The sequence below is a fragment of the Momordica charantia genome (assembly GCF_013281855.1).
Source record: "Momordica charantia cultivar OHB3-1 chromosome 11 unlocalized genomic scaffold, Mcharantia_2.0 BLBB01000011.1, whole genome shotgun sequence".
NCBI classification, from domain to species: Eukaryota; Viridiplantae; Streptophyta; class Magnoliopsida; order Cucurbitales; family Cucurbitaceae; genus Momordica; species Momordica charantia.
Genome location: NW_028275159.1, coordinates 9,554,524 through 9,574,566, shown reverse-complemented (window position 1 = coordinate 9,574,566; position 20,043 = coordinate 9,554,524). Strand labels below are relative to the sequence as shown.

Genomic DNA, 20,043 nt, shown 5'->3' with positions numbered 1-20,043 from the left:
AATGTATTCTCTAAAAATGGGAGAAAAAAACTTCGTTCATAATTTAGTTATTTAAATATTTTAAAATAAAAATCCATTGACTAGTTTGCATTACTTATTTCAATGAATTAAGTAACTGGGTCTATGATTTTAAGTAATATTATTAACTCTTTATTTTACTTTATCAATGAATAAAAAAATGCTAAAATTGAAGGCTAAAACTTTATCCTTATACTTTAGGATACTGTTGAATACCCAACATGAAAAGACTTCATTATTATACTTCTTCAAAATATAAAGGCTAAATTATTACAAATAGAAGTATGAGAGCTAAAATGTATAATGCAAGAACCAGTAAATTTTAACCAAAATTCAATCCCCTAATATTTTCTAGCACTCTATCACACAGTTCATTCATTTCCAAGCATAGGTGTTCACAAAACGTGGTACGAAACATCTGTTGACGGCGAGAGTTTGACATCCAAGAGATTAGACCAATTAAATTCATCCTGATATGATCCAATCCGAATGGATCTTGTTGAACGAATACAAGAACGAATTGATCCAAAATGACGCCGTACTTCCTTCGATGACTTCTAATATTCTAGACACTAATCTAAAGTTCAAATGGAAGGTTTTAATAGTAGCCCTTCTCAAGTATTGAAAACTATGTGGGTAACTGGGTATTGCATTCAACTCTCTTGCTCAAAGATAGAGGAAAAAGCATACTACAATCACACCTGAATAGGTAGTATACATGAGACTAAACCAAAATAAAATTAAAAAGAAAATTGTAGCCTATCATACATCCACCATGCTCTCATAAAATCATTTCATTCCTTTCAAATTAAAATGTTGATTTACAGTAATGGCAGAAGTGGAGTTTTCCAGAACTCTGCACTAAGAAGAAAAACTAAAACTAAAAACTAAAAACTAAAAACTAAAACTAAACCTAAGCTGTGATAATGTGTTACAGACGTTAGCAGAGCAGGTGTACACCATACTAAACTCTAATGGTGAGAGATTGGACAAACCTGGCACAGAATGAGGAGCAGGCAGCTCAGCTTCCCAACGATTGCATTATCAGGTTCTCATCCATTATCCGAATCGGTTTGATCAGCTCGTCGGGATCATCTAACAGTAACTCTGGAAGGTAACCTTCACAAAAGGATGTTCTCTGGCTTGTTGAGTAGTCCTGGCTTTCTGCAGTCTCTTCATCGCTACTGACATCAAGGCTGATATAATCTGCCAGATCCCCTTCAGGATAAGGGTCACTTAACTTAACAGGATGCTTCTCAGTCACCACCATTCTACTAGACCCAGCAGCATTGATACGCTTGGAACCAAAGTATCGTCCTTGATCGTTATTCTTCTCTTCTGATCGTTTCCTTTTTCTTCCTTTAGTTTGTCTTTTAGGGTGGTGAAGTTTGCACTTGGGTCTTTCAGGACATGTTCCTGTCGCTTCGAACAAGGGGCACACATAACTGTGCTTCTTACGGCACTGAACAATTACGTCCTCAGTTTCATTAGATTTGCAATTACAAAAATTGGAGGTAATGTGGAGATCACACTACGCGTTGAGTAGAAAACTTAAGAAAGAACAAAATGTTTAGAAGTAGGATAAGTTAACAGCTTCCAAAAATAACAGAAAACTAAGGCAAAAACAAGCAAACAGTTCTTGAAATAAGAGACGAACAGAAACTGGAATGAAGTACTTGACATGGCTAAGTAGTCTACACTTTCAAGTTCTTTTTTTAATTATACCAATTTGTGACTAATTGTAATTAGAGCCACTTTTCATCAATGAGAGACCTAGACATAAGATTATAGCTTCTAGAGATCTTAGACAAGGGGATCCACTCTCACCCTTTCTCTTCATTATGGTGGTTGATTGCCTTAGCCGTCTTCTATCACAAGCTGCTGCCTCCAACTTGATTAAAGGTTTTGAATTGGGGAGTCATTGCATATCCATCATCTCCAATTTGCAGATGCTACCATCCTTTTTCTTGAGGATGATGCAATCCGGAACCTCAATTTGCAGATGATACCATCCTTTTCCTCAAGGATGATGCAATCCGGAACCTCTTCAATATCATAAAGACATTTGAAGAGGCATCAGGTTTAAACATCAATTTACATAAATCTGAGATTGTTGGCATCAGTATGGAAGAGGATTTCATGGATACCATTGCTGAAAATTATGGCTGGAAGCTTGGTAGATGGCCAAGTTCATACCTTGGTCTCCCCCTTCATGGTAATCCTAATTCCACAGCATTTTGGGCTCCAGTGGTTGAGAAAATTGAGAGAAGGTTTCATTCATGGATGGCAATATTCCTATATTTCTAAAGGGGGCAGACACCTACTCATCCAAGCCGCTCTATCAAACATTACCATTTACTATCTTGCATTGCCTAACAAGGTGGCTTCTGATATTGAGAGGATTTTCAGAAATTTCCTCTGGAGGGGCAGCACCGATTCATCAGCCATTCACCTTGTTAAATGGGATAAAGTCCTTCTCCCCATTGAATAAGGTGGACTCGGTCTACATAGTTTGCAGGACAAGAATCATGCTTTACTTGCAAATGGATTTGGCGCTACTGTGAGGAAAAAACAGCTTTATGGAGAGTTATTGATGCTAAATACACAATCGATTCTCATGACACAAACCCGGCTCCAAATCCATAAAGTTTGCTCGTGGCCCATGGAAGAGCATTCATAAGCAACGTCACGTTATTCATGATCGCATACCCTCTCAGGTTAGTGGGGCTTCTACTTCCTTTTGGTCTGATGTTTGGTTACATGGATCCCCCTTGGCTTCCTTTTCCCTCATCTCCACTCTATCTCCCAATATAAGACAGCATCAGTGAAAGAGTTATGGAATGACGAATTTGGCTTTTGGGACTTGGGTTTTAGGCGATATCTCAAGCATGTCGAAATTGAAGAATGGACTGCACTATCCAACCAGCTATCATCTATCCACCTCAACAACGATGAAGACTCGTGGATTTGGCCTCTTGACAAAAAGGGTCTCTTCTCTACTAAGTCTCTCCTTATTGATATGGGAACAAAGGAGTCACACATCCACCCCCCTCTTGCAAAATCTATCTAGGGTGATTTCTACCCAAAAAAGAACAAATTCTTCATATGGGAGCTTGCACAAAATGCCATCAATTCCCATGACAGACTACAGCGACGGCTTCCTTTTATCACTATCTCTCCTCATTGGTGCATCCTCTGTAAAGGAGAAGGGGGATCACAACCTCACATCTTCCACACATGCATTGCATCAAAATTTTGGGACGAGATTCTCCTAGCATTTAATTGGAAAGTTGCTTTACCTTTTCACATCAAGACCTTACTCTCATTTGTCTTGGTGGGCCACCCCTTCAAGAAAGAAAAGGAGATCCTCTGGAAGCACATCAGAAGAGCCTTTTTTAGATCATTTGGAACAAAAGAAACCATAGGCTCTTCATCGAGAAAGAACTTCCCTTTGCTAGAATCTTTGACAATATCATATCATATTTCTTGCTACGACTTGGTGTAAGACATCTACCCTTTCTCATTCATATAGCATGGATTCACTTTTGACCAATTGAAGAAGTTTCCAAATAGCAACCATGAGAAGTAAATCGCATTCCCACTATAAAGCTTTCTAAAAAATGTAAGATTTACAGTTCAATCCAATAGAAAACGAAGGCAAGATATCAATTCTAATGGTGTTTGACCAGGATCTGAAAGGTCTCGGTTTCTTATCAGAAAAAAAGTTTGACCAGAAAATTTGCCCGATATTGTTTAGAGTTCAAATTGCCTAAATAATGTAAAGTCCTTCGAGAAACCAGAAAATAAAATTTTATGAGAGTGGAAATTACCTCGTTGCCGAGAGCACAATAGCCCCTTAGAAAAGCCTCGCAAGTAGGGGCCTTTGAGTTCACATTTACATGTCTGTAGGCACAGTTTTTGCTGCTGCATAAACCTGTCAAGAAGTCCATCATAAACCTGCAGTCCTATAAATTTTTTGAAAAGACGAAGTTTAAAAAGTACCCTGTAAAAAGTATGAACAATCAGGCATCCTTTCTGGAATGACCTGTTGAGGGCAGAAAATTGAGTTGAAAGGTTATCAATGAAAAGCAAAATCAAAGTTTGAAGAACAAAGGTCCGCCAAGGAATCAATGATGAACCTTATGAGTCAATTTGCAGCTTGCATTAGAACATAAACCATTAAGAAATTTTGTGCAGACTGCAATCTTGGAAGTGTCATGAATATAAGGGCACTTGCCACCTTCTCTGTCACATTTACCAAATCTTGTGAAAAATTGACAGTACTTCCGCTTCTTCGCCAGACGCTGTCTTGCAGTGTGCAAACTCCATCGAATTTTCTCATTTGCCAATATGCGTGCTCGTCTTTTTGGATTTCTGACCAATTGATTTCCATTTCCAATCTTAACATATCTACCAGTTTATCAGAGAGTCAACCACAGGAAAGTTAGCTCAATTGTCTTAGAACTAGTAGGTAAAGGAAACTGAACTACTAAAATCTGCATTTTTTGTTTCCACAGTATAAACAAAAATGATGTTGATACTACTCCAGTATACTGTTCATCTAATGAGCGTGCAGATGAGTAACCATGTACTGTAGTTTAAATAAGTCACATACTCGTCATTTCCAATCATTAGTCTTCGTGGAACATAAAACTTCTTAGCACTTTTTTTTGGTTGGAGAGTGGTAGAACCGGATGCTTGGTCATCTGCAGGACATGAAAGATGAATAATAACAGTAAACTAGAGGAGGATGTCTATACATATAAAGTTGTGCATGCAAGTAATATCTGGATAGCTACAGTTTTGTTTCAAAAAAATAAAAGTTAGATTTAAACAAGTTCCTGTATTTGACTTCTATAATCAACTGAATCATAATGAACTGCACTTCAAACTACTACACTTACAAAGAGAAGTTATAGAGTCAAGCATTTTATATTTAGTACTAAATAGTTATCTGTATAATTTTTTTAATCCATTCTTCACCATTTTAAAACGATGAAATTTTATGATTTAACTCCACTTTTGGTTCTCAAACTTTCAAAATTTCATGTTTATTCTATTTTGGTCTTATAACTTTCAAATATTCCATTTTAGTCCTAAACCTTGCATAAAAAAAACCATCCAGTCCTTACTATTAATCTTTTTGTAAATTATTTAACAGAAGTCTAACATAGACCTGTGTTTTATACATTTACCAGATAAGTTTTACATTTACGTAAACAAGTATTAATCCTAGGTCAAATACCGGTTTCAAAATAAATTCAAATTGATGTTAAACAATTAATAAAAAATTAACACTGACTAAAATAATTTTTTATGCAAACTCTAAAGGAAGACCAAAAGGGAATAACTATGATAATAAAATTTAATTTCACAAAGGGAAACCAAATACTCCTTCCCCAAGCAAGAGGTCACCATGTTATCTGCAAATTAGAGAATAAGATGGAATGATGACTTCTTTGTTCTACCAAGAAACCATCCATCAATCAAGTTCTTATATTCACCACTCTCTTAAAGACAATCAACCACAAAAGCAAATATAACAACTAGCTGAGAGGTATCACAATCATGAACATAATGGCCTGGAAAAAATGCCACTACCCTCTGTCGTAGAAAAAAGATAGACTTTTTCCCACAGACATGAGTTAACTAAGTATCACCATTCTTTACTATAACCGTCCAAACTCATATCACTTCATTAAAAGAAACACTGCAGATCAATTGGCCACACCAGGAAAATTAAAAGTCTTTTCACAGAAATTGCAAATATCTAACGAACTTACAGGAAAACTGACTTCCAGCCTCAGCATCAGGGGAAACAGAAGCATCCAAATTACGTTCTCTTTTCTTCCTTTCTGCATCAGCAACTGCCCTTGTAGCTTCCTATGTTAAAGAAGAAAAAGAAAAAAGCTATTTTCTAAAAACAAATTATACAAGAAAAGGTCAAAGATCACTCTTGCCTCCACAAATGCCCATAAAAAAAATAAATAGAAGACTGTAAAGGAAGTCAAAATGGCAGCCTACGTATATATCACTATCCAACTTCCAACAGACCTCATTAGCTTTCTTTGAGTGCCTTTCAATGGATTTTGACCACTTCAAACTAGATCTGCCCATACTTAGTACCTTGGATTTTCGAAGTGAAAATCCATGTTTTGATCTTTTGTAAACTGTGTTCCTGTTCCTCAACAGCATCAATTTTCTGGTGAAAAAACATTGGAATTACCACTTGTTCAGCCAAACAGCAACCTTTGGTTGGAAATGAAACAAGCAGAAATAAGAATTGAAATAGTTCATGTGCCACGTGCCTGACTATAGAGGAAGAACTATTTTTATGAGTATAAGTGTTTGGCTTGACGGTCTTCCAATATGGTCTTTTCCAAGGAAAAAGACGAGGAACAATTTTATGATTCTGCAAATTACCATCACCATTTCGTGGAGCATCTGAACTGCGAAGTGTCCACACCAAAGAGGACTTTGAAGGCCCATGTGTTTTCACTACAACTGTAAATAAAGTCTCAATTTAGTTTTGTTAAGACTACAATTCATTCTAAAACAAAGCCATGGTGAATTTCAGGAAAACTAAATCCACACCTACACCAAATGATGCATGGAAGAAACTTACATATCATCTTAATCATAAATGACAGCTATTAGGGATACTAACCACACTTGGGCAAGAATCATGGAAAAAGACAAATCAGTTGAATGACTTGTGACAACAAAATCCAGCAATAACTTAACAAAACTCTTCTCTTAAATGAAAGATAATAGTTTTAAATAGTTACGATCAGTTTTTTTCCATCAAGGTGACCTCAGAGGACAGACAAAACAATAATTGGAAACAAGAAAGAAAGTACATAAAAAAGATATATATCTCAAGCATTTTTGGACAATCAAGTACGACCTATTAATCCAGAAAACACTTATCTCAATTATTTATTTTTTAACATTATATCACCTATCACATGAATCGACAGTTGATTTTACAACCAAGAAAAGCAAGTTCCAAGAAAAATTACAAGCAGTTTCAAAGCTATAAACTCCCTTTAAGGAAAATGGAAAAAGGAGAAAACTACAGAGCTGGTAGCTAAAGCTACCACCAATTAAATATATAATTATATGCATTAATAGGATAAATGGTTTTGGGAATAAGAGATTTACACAGAACTGCAAGCACTGAAAAGTATGCCATGCAGACATAAGGGATAAAAAGATGGAAGAATCCTGTAAAACTGCCTCCTCTGTGATGTATGTTATCATAGCTTTGGTTCATTGTATAACAGTAAAATGAAATATAAAATTTTAAGATCTCTCCCTACGTGAGACTGGTCCTAAGATACTAATTCAATGGAAACATTCACAAGGCTATGGAAGCAAGCTATTTTTTAGCTATTATACCTTTACATTGTTGCCTCTTATTGAAACTTCTAGCATCTCCATCTCCATCTCCATAAGAGCTTTGGGCTCCTGGGTCTGAAACATCTTCAGTGGGGAGTAAAGTCTGTTTCATGTGACATTCGGATGTAGCCCTGATCAGCTGATTTTTTTTCCTCTTGTAATAGCCATCAGAGGCCAAGGAACGAGTTGTGTCCACATTCCTTGTTGATAAATCACAGGGATTTGACGTTGCGACCAACTGATTTGATTTCCGCTTTACATACACTATCCTTTTTAGAACTGAAGATACAGAATTCTTGTCTTTTGTTTCAGTCGGATTTTCTTTCTTATCAGCAGTACCAACCTGACTTTTAGAAGCTAACAATATCTTTGATGAATCCCCAACAGATTTTGACAGATCACTAACATGTTTAGACTTCATGAGATGTGATTCAGTTTCATGGCAAGGAGATGGTGCAAAATCACCCATGGAAATTGAATAATTAGGCGACCTGGACCCACTAGACAGTGGGGGAGGATAGGGCTTATCAGCAGGAGCGTCAATTTTCCTTGCTTTGGAGTGGAAAGAAGAATTAGTAATATCAACCTTACTATTAGCTTTTATGCTAGACCTGAAATCAAGCTGATCTGATGAGCTCGAACTCAAATCATGAGAGCCCCAAACTCGGGCAGCAACTGGAGAAGGCTTTCGAACTAGACTGTTACCTTTACGAATGTACGAAGTACCCTGAGCCACTCCATCTCCTCCATGTAACTGCCCTTGGGGAGGAATAGTGCTTGAAAAAACCTTATTTCCAGGAGGTGGAACCTGAGAATTTACATTCCGATGCCAACTTCGTGGTTTTGTACTATAGGCTGCAGATGCTAACTTCTTTGAAGTAGTGTATGTGGAAAAAGATTTACCAGGAAAAGTCCGAGATTTGTAATAACCCATATTCTGTTTTTTCTTGCATGAATTAGCAGAAGTATCATCAGCCTGAAGTCCACTTTTTAATTCTTCCAATGCCTGTGGTAATACTTTTTCAGTGGATAAATTGTTGCCAGCATTGGAGCGACCAAATTTCTGACTAATGGTGATAGACTGTGGAAATGGAGTGTCAGTCAATGCCCTTCCATTTTCAACATTGGATTTCTCCTTCAAATTTTTGTCGTCAGTAATTTCACTAAGCGATGCCTCACAATTTAATTTATGAGTCTCTGGAACATTGAAGATTTTTGGAGAACCCAAATCCCCTCGTGTATCAGACATGCTACCCACAATTTCATTATCAGAATTGGCAGTGGCGCATCTTTTCCCATCAGCAAATATTTCTATATGATCTAAACTATCTTTGCCAAGATTACTTGAAGCTCTAACTGTTACTGGATGTAAACAATCTAAGGTTTGAGAAGATGAAACTTCAGAAGGACCATCCAACCGTGCAGTCTTATTATAAACCATAGATTCCTCTTCTGCAGCATGAATATCTAATTCTTTTCTCCTACCAATAACTACGCCCATATGATCTCTTTGATTTGTGTCCATTATGGGAGTACCGCTGTCTTTTTTCTCATTTACCAATGCTGATGGAGAAAGTGACTGACATTTTGAAACAATCAACTCCTCGATTGAACAAGAGTTCTTTTCAGGTTGCTCATATTTCAAGTGACACTCAAAGGGACCAACATTATTGATTTTGTTAGCAGATTCTTTTATTGATATATCATCGAGCATCATGCTGATTCCCTTTGAACAATCTGTAGAAACAGGACTAGCTGTGCAAAGAGCATCCACATTAGATGCTGCAACCTCCTCAGCTTCCATTAATTCACCATTAGAAGTCAACTGATCACTTAAACTAGAGATGAATGTAATTGCAGCCCCTTCATTAGATTCAGCACTAGGGCAAGGCAAAACAGGACCAGCAGTGCATACTTTTTGCTTCTTCTGAGACTTGGGTGATATCTCATTTCCTCCATTATTAACATCACAGGCCATCGAGATTTTATTTTTTGATGACTTACCTAATAACTTGTAACCAGCCACTGCACAATCTCCAGTGGTGGTAGCATTTACATCCAATACCATGCTTCCAAGACCAGAAAAATCCTGATCTGAAGCACAACGGTTTTTAGAATTAAAACTTGTACGTGGATTCTCTGAATTGCTCTCTTGATTGATATCACCAGAACCTGAAAAATCCAAACAATCTCTAATTTCATTCGTCTTAGACAATGGTTCCTCACCTTTTACACCTTTGATTGAAACCTTAGCCTTGGGAGATCTTCCTATAGAACTAACACCTAGTGATACAGAACTCAGATCCACAGACTCCTCATCTATCGTATTACCAATCATCTCAGAGTTAAGAACCTCATTCACTCGTATATTAGTACATTGACAACAATCATCTGAATCCTGATTAGTATATTGGTCACTGTTATAGTCCTGCAAACTTATGGAATCCATCTCCATTCCAGCTGCTTCTGAATGCATAGCCACCAAAGAATTGCTAACTTTTTCAGCAGGTACTCCTATAATATCAGTCTCAGGAGGACCACAAGGATGCTTGCAAATTTCATCAACAAAACAAGTTTCAGAAAGTGGAGTATTATCTTGAAACTGAGTTACCTCATTGACTAAATCTATGGGAGTATCTACATCACCAACCAAACTACTTCCATAAACAAGATCATCATGTGGATTAGGATCATTAGAACCCAATAATACAGACTGACTGTCTCCTAGTGAAAACATGGTAGCTTTAGACTCTTTGCCTGATACATTCTCAACCAACGTATCTTTAATCCCAGAAAGTCTAGCTTTGCTCGACTCACCTTCAAAATCAAACTCATTAGGTCCATTTGGTAATGTAAGATCCTTATTAGAATTTAAAAGAGGTGGCAAGGCAATGAAAGAACCGTTTCTCTCAAGATGATTACTATTTCCTGTTCCATCTTTAATCAAGGAATTTAAAGGAGAATCTAAGCTATTTTTACTACTCTTATCTGCATATTTCATGCCCATATCAGTCTTGGCTTGACATTCTTCTGAAACTATAGGCAGGACAGATCGATCTGCTTTTCTATTTTCTGGTAATCTAGACATATCATGCTGAGAAGCCTTAAACACAAAATTATGGTCTGAGTTCGTTCCAGATGTGGAAGTCTTGTTTTCTGAAACTCCTAACCCCTTATCCGACTCTGTAACAACTGATGGAATATTTATCAAACTACCTACTTTCACAGGGTCATCATCACTTTTTCTTGTCTGTGAACACATTTGAGGACTTACTGCCTTCTTCACTACTTTCCTCACAACCTTTTTCTTCTTCATGGCCCTCATAGGAGATGCTTTTCCAGGAACATTCTTCCCTTCTATATCTGACACCTTGCCCTGTGAAGGCCTTTCAACATTAGTTTTTCCAAGTGAATGATTGCTCATAACTGAAGAAGCATCTGCTGAATTATTAGATCCATTATCAGCCAACAGACCTGTAGCCTTCTCTTTTGATTCCTTCAGCTCATCTTTCGAGCCTGAGGAACAAGTGGTAAGATTTGTAACACCATCTGTGACTACATCACCCTTGTTATGTCTGGTTAAATGTGAGTCAGTAGAGTCATGGTAGGAAACCAAAACATTCATATTTATATCATTTCCGGGCATTATAGCCAAATCTGAGATAGAGGCAGATTGTGTTGGTGCCATGATTGCCTTGGCCACCAACGAATTGGATTTGAAAGAAACATCAAGTTCCATGGGACTTCCCTCTCTCTTCTTCCCTGCATCCATTCTGTAGCCTAGAGATCTAGCCTGATTTTTTCCTCCAAGGGAACCGTTGTTCTTCTCATCAAAATAATCAGTATCACAAAACTGCTCACTCTCTCTGTTACTGTGGCAAGGATTTGCCATTTGAATTCTGAGAAAAGCACTCTTTTTCTGTACTTGCTTCCGTGGAGTGGATGTGTACTCATTATAACCTTCTGTACTACCATTATTGTCATTGTAATATTTTCCAAATTCTGAATTTGAATGCCCATGCTTTCCGGATATAATTCGAAAATCACTACGGTCACCATGTCCTCTATCATTACTTCCTGTTTCTAAGTACGAACTGTGCATGTTTCTAAAAATTTTTTTGCTGTGAACCCATCTCTGATTTTTACCCACCACATTGCTACCCCTACGGCTCCTAAAAGATTCTTTTTCATAAGGCGAGCCATAGCGGTGTTTATCAAAACTGCCTGAAGTAAATTGGTTGTCCCTAGACAATGGACTCTGCACAACCGTGGCTCCAGATTCCATAAAAGAAATATTGGAATCCGCTTTAAGCTGATCATGGTGATAATAATTCTCCTCACCTCGTCCTCGTAGCACCTCTTCTCTTGGATCTGTCTGAAAACTCTCATTGTACTCCGCTCCCCGCCTAGAACTATTACCTGAACTATACCTAAACATATCATGGGGCGGATATGGCAGGGCAGGCCTGCGGTCAATATCTCGGTGGCCCGTTCCACGCTCAAAATCAATAGGAGAATGCGGGATTGGTGGTCGATTATCCACCGAGACTCTGGATGGATCCGAAATATCCCGCCGGCCATCATGGTACGCATGGTTGAGGTCAACAAAATCACGATGAAATCCTCCATCGAAAGAGATTCTACTCGAAACTGGAGGGGATCGGGCAAATTCGCGAAGAGGGTGCGCAGACCTCAATTGGTCGTCGTGATTAGACGAAGAGACAACAAATTGGGGCTGAGCAGGATTGTAACCGGGCGGCGGCGCCGGTGATGGGGGTGGATGAATCGGAAGATGGCGGTGGTACGACGGCGGCGGCGGCCGGGGAAGAGGGTAGTCAATCCCTTTATCGGGAACGACGTGGTGGTGATTTGGGGGGAAGTGGAAATTGGGATCGTCCGGGAAAAAAGGGCGAGGAAGAGGGGCGGAGGAAGGAGGAGATATATACCTGGATTGATCGCGTTGATGGTAGAGAAACTGAGGTAAATCCATGGCGGAGATGTGATCGGATTCGCGGCCACTGTGTTATCGGCGTTCTTGGTTGGAATTCATCGCCCTACGCCATACTCGCGGGTTTGGTTTGGTGGTATTTGAATTGAATTTGAGGCGACAAATCGTATGGAAGAAAAAGGGTAAACCGCGTTGCTGTGGGAATTTGCTTATTACATACACGAAATCGAGGAGTCGCAGAATTATTATCTCTACGTTAAATAAAAAAGTTCCAAATTGTGTTTTATTTTTATTCCCCCTTCGATAACCTACACCGACCCGGGTTTAAATATGAGTGTGGTCGGTGGTGGAAATGTTGAGATCTCGATTTCATGTTGATTAATATCGATGTCGATAGATATTTTAAAAAAAAAATTATATAAATAAAAGTTTTCTAAAACAAGTATTTCATCATTTCTAAATAAATTAAAAATAATTTATATTAATATTATATTTATATAAGTGAGATTTTATTGATAATTTTCATATTTTGTCGATTTTTTGTAATATTATGAAAATGTTAATTTATCTTTTGACGTTGAACCTATGGATACATGAAAACAAGGTTTTAAATGTCGATATAGATGCAAATCTCAATGCCTCAATTTCATAGAAATGTCGATATCGATGGATATTTCTATAAAAGATAGAGAAATTTAAAAAATTAACAAATAAACACTTTTCTATTTCTAAATAAGTTTTAAATTACTAATATTAAATTTACGTATATATTAGTGACATTTTGTTGATACTTTTCGTATTTTGTCGATTTTTTATTTTTATCTTTTTTTTGTAATATGATAAAAATGTCAATATATACCTTATATCGATACATGTACATGTCGATGAAAATGTCGACGTGTTGACGGATATTTAATACCATACATGAAAATGTCTACATGTCTATAATTTTTTAAATAAAAAACTATAACACAAATTAAAATTTTTGAAATCACATATCAACTAAAGTGAAACTTTTAAAATGCTAGAATGACAAAATTTGTATGACCATTATAATGGTCATTTTTATGCCCTTATAAATTATAATGGTCATTATTCATGCTAAAATATTTTCACCCACTACGAGTTTCATCGCTTCTAAGTCACGTGGTTGCAACTTCGTCTATGATGAATAAAACTCACCTCCCTTAATTTCTTTGCCATCTCGAGGGGACCAACTAGATCAAGACTAGGAGAGATGATCTAGAGAATTCAATTTCACCGGGTCCATGTCGGAGACAGCCCATATTCACAATATCTTGTACAATCAATCCTAATTGTGAAAGATTTTCCTTATTGGATTGAATCAAAGAACAAACACTAATAGAATTTGTCTTAACAATTAGTTGATTGAAGTTCATCTCAATAACCACAGTCATGACTTTGGCTTCTTCAACTTCGAGCAAGCCTCTATAACTTTATAAAAATGTTAAATAAACCTCTCATTTATCTCTTTTAATTTCACTGCCTGTTGCCAAATCGCTGGCATCTAGTATTTAAGTTCCTTCATTAACTATATCAATTTTAACTTCAATTTTTTAATTGAACTAAAGATTTTTTTTATTTCATCGTTAGGCTACATCATATACTTGCAGATTATCTATTCGTATTGACACGAATTTAGACATAAAGTACAATGACACGCTAAAGTCACATGTGATATGATAATATAAATTTATAATGTGACATATCCAATCTCATGTTTTATTTTGAAGGTTCCCGATATAAACCACTTACGCTTGTTGATTTAAAGTCTCACTTAATTGAGCTTCGACTTCTTATTGACGTTTACCTAGTTGGGTTTTATGATCCACCTAGTTCTTACTATTAGTTTCACCACTCGATTATTTATAGTTTCCCAGTTGGACTATGACCACATGGAGACTTTGTTGTTTTCACCTCGAATACAATCTATTGGGTTATTTCTCTCGTCTAGTTGGACTACGACTCGCCTAATGACTTTTGGTTAAACTTGGATTATTATCTATCAAGCGATTTTTCATCAACTCACTCGGTGAATTTGTTTTACTTAAGCCATGATTTACCAAGTGACTTTTAGTTTAACCTAATTTAACTTTAACCCACATATATGGTCTCATATAGTCTAATGTTCACAACCCATCTTGAGGCTTTTGGTTTAGTTTTTAGTTTATATTTTTAATTTTCTAGTCAAAGTTATTTCTCTTCCCTCTATATGGAAGGGAATTGGTCTTCTCTCTTTATTTATTTTGTTTTTTAGCATTTCTAAGTTAGTTTGTTTTAGTGGCAAGATTTTAGAACTTATTAGTGAGCAAGTTTAGCTATAAGATAGTTTGAGTTGCTGCTGTATTTTTCAAAATGTGTAAAGAAATAAACATCATTTTTCTCTCTTTCGTATCATTGTAGCTTTCTTCTCTTTCTTTTGTTTTATGGTATCAGGGCGAGGTTCAAGTATTTTTTACTAAATTTTCTTTCTTATTGTGTATCAAGTGTTGTTTGTCTTGTTGGGAAGATTGAAAGTCGTATTTTCTTTCTTCTTGCAAGTGTTATTTGTCTCGTTGGAGAAGATTGAAAGTTGTGGAAAGAGTTGGAGCTAGCAACTAGAGGATACAGTTTGAATACATATTACAATGTCAATAAGCTTGTAGGAACAAAACTACAAGAATCATAGAATGTGTATGGAGACATATCTTCAAGGTCAATATCATTTAATTGCAGGTATAGTGACAACATTCTTACAAACACTCCAGAAAATTTAGAACCACGTAAAATGGAAGTTTAAATGTGGTAAAGATCTCTTTGCTTTGAGAACTTAATTAGCAAAGAGTTCATAGATCATGTTCGGGACATCAACTCACCAAAAGGAAGTGTGTGAGACTCTTGAGAGGCTATTTTCCAAAAAGAATACAGCAAGGCTGCAATTGCTTGAAAATGAGTTGGCATCATCAACATAAGGAGTATGTCTATTTTTGAATATTTTTTACGAGTTAAAAGTCTATACTGAAATTTCATAACTAGATGCGAATGAGAATATCAGTGAGGCTAGATTATGCGATATCACATTCGAGGATTGAAGGAGGTACATTCCTTTTGTTACCTCAATTCAAGGGTGGGTAAAACAACCTTCCGTCGAACCGTATCAAAATTTGCTTTCTAATCAAGAGGTCTTAGCAAAGCAAATGACTAAGAGTTCATATACGAATTCTATCTTCTCAAAGGGGTAACATTACAAGAGAAATACATATGCATGGAATAAAAATAGTGAAAAGAGGTTGTACAGAAAAAAGTTTTTGACCCCAAAATAACAACCCTATTGAGCGCAATAGGTGTGGTAAAACTTGGCATATATAAAGAATTATAGAGTGAAGTTCTCCAAAGCAGCATATAAAAATGAAGGACAAGATCAACTTAAATGGGAGCACCCAAGCTCCCCTAAGCCATGTGATATGAATCAAGGAACTCCCTTTGTCATGCCTCATTGACTGAGTACAAGATCAAGAGCTAGCAAACTTCAACAATTCATATTTCTAAGTGTTTTTAAGGTAAGTTAAAGTCAACTTGATCAAGGTCAAAGTCAACTCCATCAAGACAAGTCAAAGTCAACTCATTCAATTCAAAAACCAAGTCAAACACTCGCATCCCTCATTATGGACGGGATTACACTTATTTTGGTTGGCTTTCCACGTTCTTAACCTTTTCATTTGCTTGTCTTTCCATTTATTGAAGTTATGTCTTTTCATTTGCAAGCATTTTCATTTTTGGTAAGTTATGTCTTTTCATTGACAAGTCTTTTCATTTCTTGTAAGTTACAAGTCTTTTCATTTGCTTAAGACTTTTCATATGGCTTGCTATGATGACTATTATATAGTCTTGAGATGTCTTGTTGTAAACACAATTGGAAGTTTAATGAAAAGTAAATTTTCTCAATAGTTTGGTTGAGAGCTTTATCTCCCATTTCTTGTGCAATTTTTTATGGAGTGATTCAAATCACAAGTTTAGAAACGAGTTTTCTCTACTCTTGATATTGATCATCAAGGTAATCTGTTCTTAAACTTTTCTTTGGGTTGATTCCATACTTGTTTTCGGAGTTTTTGAGATTTAATTCTATGGATCTTGTTCGTTAGCAAGATTCTTAGATCCAACTCTCAAGGGTTTTTTAACTGTAACCAGATTAGAGAAAATCAACTCCATGAAATAGATTGCAATGAAAATAGAAGATTCAAAGTGAGGAGTGAGTTGCATTGATGTATTCAAGCAAGTGGAACAAATAAAACGAAAAGAATTAATTAAAATCAATTGGTTGTAGAGTTGTACGAGTAGAGGTGGGTTTTGGGGAACAAAAAATCGCAGGAGATCGAAAAAGAGAAAGAGAGGGAGAGAGATTTTGTTGAGGGCTTTGGTTTGATTTGTTTTAAAGGAAGAACGAAAAAGAAAAATAGAAGTTGAGAGCGGGGAAACTTAACGAAATATTGGACTCCCAGTAGCAGGTCCTTCGGTAAAAACTGGCGCCAACGAGATTGGGTCTACAGTGACTCTTCTAATAGGGTGCAAAAATGGCTGGACAAGTGGAGGCGAAGATGAGTAAAGGCAGAAACGATAAGCGCGATAAAACGAACTGAGCGGCAAAGCCGAGCGGCACATATGGAGAGGCGAAGGCTTCATAGAGAAACGAGAGAGAGAGAAGCGAGAAGTGAACATTAACGGGAAAGAGAGAAGAGAAATGAGAGGAAAGGAGAAAAAAAAGGGATTTGGGCTTTCACGATTTTGCAAATTGTGTGGGGTAGAGAGGTGACGCTAAATTTTTCAGGCGGAATTTCAAATTTTCAGTCACGCGCGGCTATTTGTTTTTTAACTAGATTTGTCCGTCTTTTCATTTCATAGCCCATTTTTTTAAACGCTATATCAAGAAGCTATCAATGGTGAAATCTCTTGCAGTGAAACCAGCAACAATGGATTCATATCAACATAAAACAAATATTTCCAAGTAAGAGCTACTTACAACCAAGAAACCTAACGTTCCTAAGCCGCGTATCGTCGTTTGTCATAGGTGCAGTCGTTGTGCTTCTCCAAGTTTGTCGGATTTGAAGCGAAATTGTTCGGCTGTGCTCGCAACTCACCGAAGAACAGGTTGTCGTTGCAAAAAACGAACACTGCAAGCTGGAAATCGAAGGAAACACTGCTGGTTCTTGGGTTGCACTACCGTCGACTGCCACTGGAATGATATGCCGCCTCTACTCGCGCCGCTCGTGTTTCATGTCCTACCCCCGGAGGTCTGAGATTGCCGAAGAGTGGGTGAGATTGGACGGAAAAATGGAAGAGAGAGGAGAGATTACGAAGAGGAAGAGAAGATGGGGGGTGGCGGCACACGTGAAAAGAGGAAGGTTTGATTTTTGTTTTGTTTCTTTTTTTTTTTAACATTATTTACCTAAATTGAATTTCTATTAATATATTTAGAAAGTAAGTCTTAGTCGCAAAAAAGCTTTGTTGATTGGTTGGCTTCAAGTTCTAGTTCTAATATTTAGTCGTGGGTTTAATTTGTGATTTATGCATTTTTAAAAGATTTTTTTTTGTTAATTTGTAATTTTCCTACTTTTCACGACATTTTATAAACGTTATGAAAAGCCAAAAGAAATATTGACCTTAACTTTTTGTGACAATTCTTAAAAGTCACAATATCTAAGCTTTTGCGATGTTTTTTTAACGTCAAGAAAAGCCAGAAATCCGAAGTACTTCGTCTTTTCCAGCAAAAAACGCACTGTGTCTTTTTCGTGTTGCTTATTAAACGTCACAAAAAACATACGTAATTTCTACTTTTTGGTGACGGTTAGAAGAAATGTCACGAAAGGTAAAAAATCCAGAACATTCCGTCATTTCCCGAAAAAAATGCACCTCACTTTTTGTGACGTTTAAAAAACGTCACAAAAAGTTTTTTAAAACCTCCGTCACAAAATGTCAAAATTTTGAAAACCTCCGTTTTTTCCCTCCAGAAATCCGCTTTTTTCCTTTCGTGAAGTTTTTTTTTTTATCTTTGAACAGTATTTCACTATTCATGAGTGTCACGAAAAACTAACATTCTAGTAGCGAAAGTTGAATGACGCCTTCTATACTCTAGGTTTGAAGAGAAATTTAATTTTTTTCCTCAAATTACATATTTTGAAAAATAGGTTTTATTTGGGCCAAAAATTATTAATAATATGAAAAATATATCTACTGATGTTATTACCTCTAATGAGAAGAAATATTCCTTATTTGTCATGAAGCAGGAGATGCCTCGTGTAAAGAAGACTAGCTAGACTAAAATTGTAAAATTTGGCATGCTTTGTTGGATCATTTAGGCTGTTGCAAAAGATTTCCAAGAAGAATTTGGTGGATGGTATGCCATCTTTGCGAAATGTTCATGAAGATGTAATTTGTCAAATGTGTTAATTTTGCAAGTCACATCGTCTTCCGTTCTCGAAGTCATCAAATGTAAATCTTCCATGCTTGAATTTATCCATACATATCTAATGGGACCAACAAAAACACCAAGTTTCAACGAGTGTCGCTATACCATGGTATTAGTAGATGATTTTTTAAGGTACACTTAGAATGAAATTCCTAAAGAGAAAGAATGAAACATTAACAAAGTCACTACATTTAGAGTTATCGTAGCAAAAGAATTTGGGAAGAAGATTAAATGTCTTCAAAGTGACAATGGTAGAGAATATAGTCGGAATATTTCTTCAGTTACTACAATGATAATGACATTTTATGATAGATGACATGTCCAGAAACGCCCCATCATAACGGTTTTCAAAAAGGAAATTGGCTCATCTTGTCTCTGTGAGTTTCTCATGGTTGCATGACAAAATTTTTTGTAACTAATTTTGGCTAGCATATATTCAATGATGTTATCAAAATTTTGAAAATTATGGTGAATTATAAACCAAGCCATAGACATACTGTAGTATTTTTTGTGACGTGACGCTTTCTTTTAAGATTTCTTTTTAATTAGAACTTGGTTGGTGTGTCGTGAGGCACACTTGTGGTAGTTTGGAAATTAAGTGTTTTGAAGTGTACATACCTAAATATGTATATACCTTTGAGGTGTGTTTTATCTGGTGTTCAGCGGGTACTTTACCAATTTTTTTTTCATTATTCATTATTATTCTTATAGACAAAATTTTGTTAGCCATCTTTTGATTTCCAAACGTGAGTAGAGTTCATGTTAGTTGGCAATGGTTTTTGAAAGATTGCTTGAATATGTTGTCGGCACGTCACATCCTAGGTGGGATAAGGTGTCATGGTTGGGTCGTGTCAAATAAAATGATTATTTAAGACATATTTGGTAACATTTTCATTTCTTTTTTCTCATTTTCAATTTTTAAAAAATATAAGTGTTGGGTTAACTATTCTATTTCTCCCATTTTTAAGATACATTTACTAAATTAGGTTGAAATTTTAGAAATAATCAAATCAAGTTTTTTTTTTCTATTTCTATTTTTTTTCCCTCCAACATAAATAAATAAGAGCATTATTTTATTATTCTTTGACTTATGAAATACATAACTTAATATTTAAAAATAAATATAATATTGAATTAATTAAAAAGTTAAATTTCACATAAACATGATTTCTTTTCGTTTAAAATTTTAGAGAAGCGGAAACATGAAGTTATT

The 20,043-nt window shown here is 36.2% G+C and overlaps 1 protein-coding gene across 1 annotated transcript; it reads right to left on the bottom strand.

Moving 5' to 3' along the window:
• Window positions 1–794: 794 nt before the first annotated feature.
• Window positions 795–12,563, bottom strand: LOC111010404 (Zinc finger C-x8-C-x5-C-x3-H type family protein). Its single transcript, XM_022283798.2, has 9 exons — window positions 7,420–12,563; window positions 6,327–6,522; window positions 6,073–6,220; window positions 5,802–5,901; window positions 4,634–4,724; window positions 4,158–4,428; window positions 4,021–4,063; window positions 3,849–3,952; window positions 795–1,480 (listed from the first exon to the last, which is right to left on the bottom strand). Exons 1-9 carry the CDS (start codon window positions 12,407–12,409, stop codon window positions 1,040–1,042), a joined length of 6,384 nt encoding a protein of 2,127 aa, XP_022139490.1. The 5' UTR covers window positions 12,410–12,563; the 3' UTR covers window positions 795–1,039.
• Window positions 12,564–20,043: the final 7,480 nt, after the last annotated feature.